The sequence below is a fragment of the Ambystoma mexicanum genome, chromosome 7q, assembly GCF_040938575.1.
Source record: "Ambystoma mexicanum isolate Mex_15411 chromosome 7q, UKY_AmexF1_1, whole genome shotgun sequence".
In the NCBI taxonomy this organism is placed as follows: domain Eukaryota; kingdom Metazoa; phylum Chordata; class Amphibia; order Caudata; family Ambystomatidae; genus Ambystoma; species Ambystoma mexicanum.
Window position 1 is genome coordinate 473,523,978 of NC_090941.1, and position 4,910 is coordinate 473,528,887.

General features: G+C 45.5%; 1 protein-coding gene across 1 annotated transcript; it reads left to right on the plus strand.

The window, feature by feature from the left end:
- The first annotated feature begins 3,213 nt into the window (after positions 1-3,213).
- Positions 3,214-4,389, plus strand: LOC138528059 (general transcription factor II-I repeat domain-containing protein 2A-like). The gene has a single exon (XM_069639499.1). The coding sequence runs from the start codon at positions 3,214-3,216 to the stop codon at positions 4,387-4,389; it is 1,176 nt and encodes a 391-aa protein (XP_069495600.1).
- The last annotated feature ends 521 nt before the right edge of the window (positions 4,390-4,910 follow it).

The following is a 4,910-nucleotide window of genomic DNA, read 5'->3' on the forward strand; positions in this document are numbered from 1 at the left end:
GGTAACGACGGTTTGGCAGTTGGGACCCGGCCTCGGCAGCTGCCTCTTCATATTCGTCTAAGTCACTCCATACCTCTTCTATTTCTGATTCTTGGTCATTGTTTCCTTCACATCTTTCTCCTTTCTCGCTTTCTGGAGTGGGTGGGCGTATAATCCTCACGGGTTTGTCATTTAGATGAAACAGGAACTCCCCTGACTGCCATTCTTTCTCTCGCCCTGGTATGCGTGTTCCTTGTGATGATACTGATCTCGCTGGCTCTGAGATTGCTTGCGCCACTTCTCCTGCTGTGCTGAATGTTGGCGTTAGATCCGCCATGGATAACGGTGGCACTTCTCCTCCTCCTGGCAGCATTTGGCCTCTATCGCACAATGCTCTTAGCCGCGTTATTTCCATCTGTGCATGCGCCAGCTGGCGGTCTAATTCTCCAGTTAAGTGTGCCAAATTCACAGGGGGTGCACTTGTCGGACCATACAAACCTCCTTTATCATAGGGCGGCCTGCCGTGGCGACTGCTCCGGTTGAGGGTGCGGGGGTGGGACATGCTGGTATGTACAGGGGATCGCTGTATCCTACTGCTGGCCTTGACATTAAAGGATATATTTTCATTGTATCGCCTTCAGCTGTAGTGGTTGTGCCCTCGCCCTTTGGCGTTCCGCTTACCTCTTACTGTGTTTTCTGGTTTTCGTTCGTTCTTTCTTTACCTACCTCTGCTGTAGGCGTAACTTCTTCAAACATTCGCCACAGGTCTAGTACTTCTCTTCTATTCTGTAGTTGTTTCCCCTTATACCTTGCTAACAAGTGTGTGGACATTAGATCTAACACCCTTTTATCGAATGACCCACCTTCTGGCCCAATTGGGGTCACACTGTCTCCTTTTATCTCTGTCAACCACTGATCGTGGTATTTTTGTATCTTCTCACTGTATAACGGAAGATGCTGACAAATATGGGCTAGTGGTGTTATTCCTTCCATGACGATATTTTTTCTTCTTTCCCTTTGTCTGTACTTGCCCTTCGACCTCTCTTTCCCTTTAATCACCTCTTCACTGGCCTTTCCTTCCTCCTAGCTGGACAATATACCCCGAATCTTCTCGATTACTTGTAGTTTGTATGCACATACATGTATCAATATATATATGAATCAATTTTCAATGTTACCCTTTTAATGGTTGCATGTTCAAATTCAACAGTTTACTTTTGCATTTTTTTGCCACTTTTACCCACAAATCAATCACAGTGTTGGATATCCTTGATAAAAATTGACAGAACACAAAAGACATATAACACATATCATGCACATGCACTCACTACCTGCACGCTTTTTCTTCCCGTCTGTTCTTTTTACTGCCCCTTCCCTGTTTCGCCTACTCTTCTCATTCACTCCCAACCTCTTACACCCTCTCACTCTTTTCCAAGAACTCTTTCGTACCCAGAAAAAGAATGTTCTAAATAACTACTCCGAGTCTACTCAATATATGAGACTCCTACTGTTTTATCTGTATCTTCACTTATTTATTCTGCACTGGACGAGACAATGATACGCGGCGCTGCCTTCTACCCCGTTCGGGCTAGGATACCACTTCTCCTTTTCTCTTCACTTCTCACAAAAACCTAATGGCCATATAAAGGACAGATCCGAAAAGCTTCATCATCACTCACACAGGCCCTTACTCTTCCCTATAACCCATTACCACCTGTCCCCCCTGTTTCCCCCTTACCTTTCCTTAGTAACCTTCGCAACCGGCACTCACGTGTTCAGTCAGGTGTCTCGAGGGTCACCGCTCGCAGTCCGACCCCAGTCAGACTCGCACCCCAATCAAGCCGTGGCCCGCCTCGGCAAGCAGCTTTTCAGTCAGGTATTCGTCAACCGGGAACCCTTGACCCTTCTTCGTAGTGCGCACAGGCTGATTTTGCTGGGGGGCGTCCCGGATCTCTCCGCACGGCACCGCCCTCGAGGCACCTCTCCGATCACGTCGCAGGGGGTCACCAAATGTTTGTGCTCTCCCTGACTTATACATGTAAAAATGAATGAAACAGACACTCCCTGGACAGGGAATAAGGCACAAAAGAGCAGGCTGCGAGAGTTCAAGAAAAAGTTTATCTAGATCTCTGAGAGCGCTCTGCCCACATCAAGGTTACAACACATTTATATAGCACATTGGCATATCTAACATATGATGCTACGGTGGACCCGGATTGGTCAGCCAGGGTGGTGTTTTAGGTGTGGGCATCATCTCTTCCTCCGGGTTGGTTGCTTGGTTGGCGGGAGGATTGACGTCAGACATCTGTGCTCCGGATGGGTGAAGGTCAGGTCGCTGTGAAACACAGTGGTCACTCCAGACATGGGCAAACTACGGCCCGCGGGCCACATATGGCCCGTTAGGCTTTTTAATCCGGCCCGCCGAACTTGTCCAAATTATAGTAAAAACCTCCTTTTTTCCCCTTTCCCTGCAATGCCCACGTTTCCCCAATAGATGGCGCACTCAAAACACATTGACCGTTGTTGGAGTGGCGCGTATTTCTCTTTATTTCACTTTAATTTTCACTTCGTTTCACGTCACCATTAAGCCCTTCTGTAAAAATGAGCGGACCAAAGAGAAGGAAAGTGGACAGCGAATGCCGAGTGTTTAATAAGGAGTGGACAACAAAATACTTCTTCACTGAAGTCCGATCAACGGCTGTATGTCTGATATGCCAAGAAGCTGTTGCGGTTTTCAAAGAGTACAATATCAGCCGTCACTTTGCCACGAAGCATGCAAACTATGCTAGCAAGCAGTCAACACAAGAACGGGCGGCTACTGCTCAGAGGTTGGCAGCTAATTTACAGAGTCAACAGAACTTTTTTCACCGACAAACTGCAATTCAAGAGTCAAGTACCAAGGCAAGTTATTTGCTGGCATTCAAATTAGCAAAGGCTAGCAAGCCTTTCTCCGAAGGCGAGTTTTTGAAAGAGTGCATGGTAGAGACAGCAGGTCTCTTGTGTCCGGAGAGCAAAGCCAAGTTTTAAAAAATCAGTTTAGCACGCAGGACAGTGACTCGCCGCGTGGAACTGATTGACGAAGATATAGTCAGCGAGTTAAACAAAAAGGCGGAGTCCTTTAAGTTATATTCACTAGCACTGGATGAAAGTAACGACATAAAAGACACTGCTCAGCTCCTAATTTTTATCCGAGGGATTAACGACAGTTTTGAGATAACGGAGGAGCTTTTGAGCATGGAATCACTGAAAGGGAAAACGCGACGAGAGGACTTATATGAACAGGTGTCTGCTGTCATTGAGAGAATGAAGCTACCTTGGAGTAAACTTGCCAATGTCACCACGGATGGATCGCCAAATTTAACTGGAAAAAACATCGGGCTGCTGAAAAGAATCCAGGATAAAGTGAAAGAAGAAAAACCTGACCAGGATGTTATTTTACTTCACTGCATCATTCATCAGGAGTCTCTGTGTAAGTCTGTATTGCAGCTTAATCACGTCGTGGATCCAGTTGTAAAACTTGTTAACTTCATACGAGCAAGGGGACTTAATCATCGTCAGTTCATTACGTTCCTGGAAGAAACTAATGCGGATCACCAGGACCTACTTTACCACTCTCGCGTCCGCTGGTTAAGTTTGGGGAAAGTGTTTCAACGAGTCTGGGAGCTCAAAGACGAGATTCGCTCATTTTTTAATTTAATGGGGAAATCCGAAAAATTCCCCGAGCTGAGCGACACAAACTGGCTTTGTGACTTTGCGTTTGCTGTGGACATATTTTCACACATGAATGAGCTGAACGTGAAGCTACAGGGGAAAGATCAGTTTGCGCACGACATGTACACAAATGTGAGAGCCTTCAAATCCAAGCTGGTTTTATTCTCCAGGCAAATGTCAAACAAATCTTTCGCACATTTCCCCACACTAGCCGTGCAGAAAGAGGCCGCCCGAAATGCGAAGAAATACTGCAAATCACTGGACGATCTGCACAGAGAATTTTGCCGTCGGTTCTGTGATTTTGAAAAAATTGACAAGTCACTTCAACTGGTGTCCTGTCCCCTGTCACAAGACCCCGAATCAGCACCGCAGGAGCTGCAATTGGAACTGATCGATCTTCAGTCTGACTCCGTCTCAAAGGAGAAGTTCAAGTCTCTTAAACTGAATGACTTTTACGCTTCACTTAACGAGACCGCGTTTCCAAACCTCCGGAGGACGGCGCAGAAGATGCTGGTGTTGTTTGGCTCGACCTACGTGTGTGAGCAGACGTTTAGCGTCATGAAAATCAACAAAGCCCATCACAGATCCAAGTTAACTGACCAACACCTCAGATCTGTCCTGAGAATTGCCACAACAAAACTAACTCCAGACTTTGATGCACTGGCAAAAAAGGGAGACCAACAACACTGTTCCCACTGAAATGGTGAGTTTTTCTGCTGTGTTATGAAAAAATGCATATGGAAAGTTTGGAAGTGCGTCTTTTAATTAAGAGCAATGCGCATTTACGCACAGCAGCGGTACAGTAGCTTAATTAACACGCCGCACATCGCTCTTAATTTAAATTTAAATTTTCAGCTGCAGGTAGGATATTTAATACAGCCTATGTCTGTGTGCTTGGCAACGATACACGTGTACTGTTTGCGCGTGAAGGCGAGGGCGTCCGTGGCGAGTTTGTAGAGCGCGCGGTCAGGACAATCCATCCATGATTTTGCGGAGTTTAACACAAGTAGATATTATTGAGCTTGAGTATTTCGTTGTGTAATAATATGTTTTGAATGTTGAAAGTGATTCCATTTTTCAATAAATGTTGATTTCTTTAACTTTGCACCTTCGATTGAAATTATTAAAAACAGACGCAATCTTGATAAATCACAGTGCGTATGTTATTTTAATCTATTTACATTTCCTCCTCACAGTATCTGCGAAATAGTATGTAAATG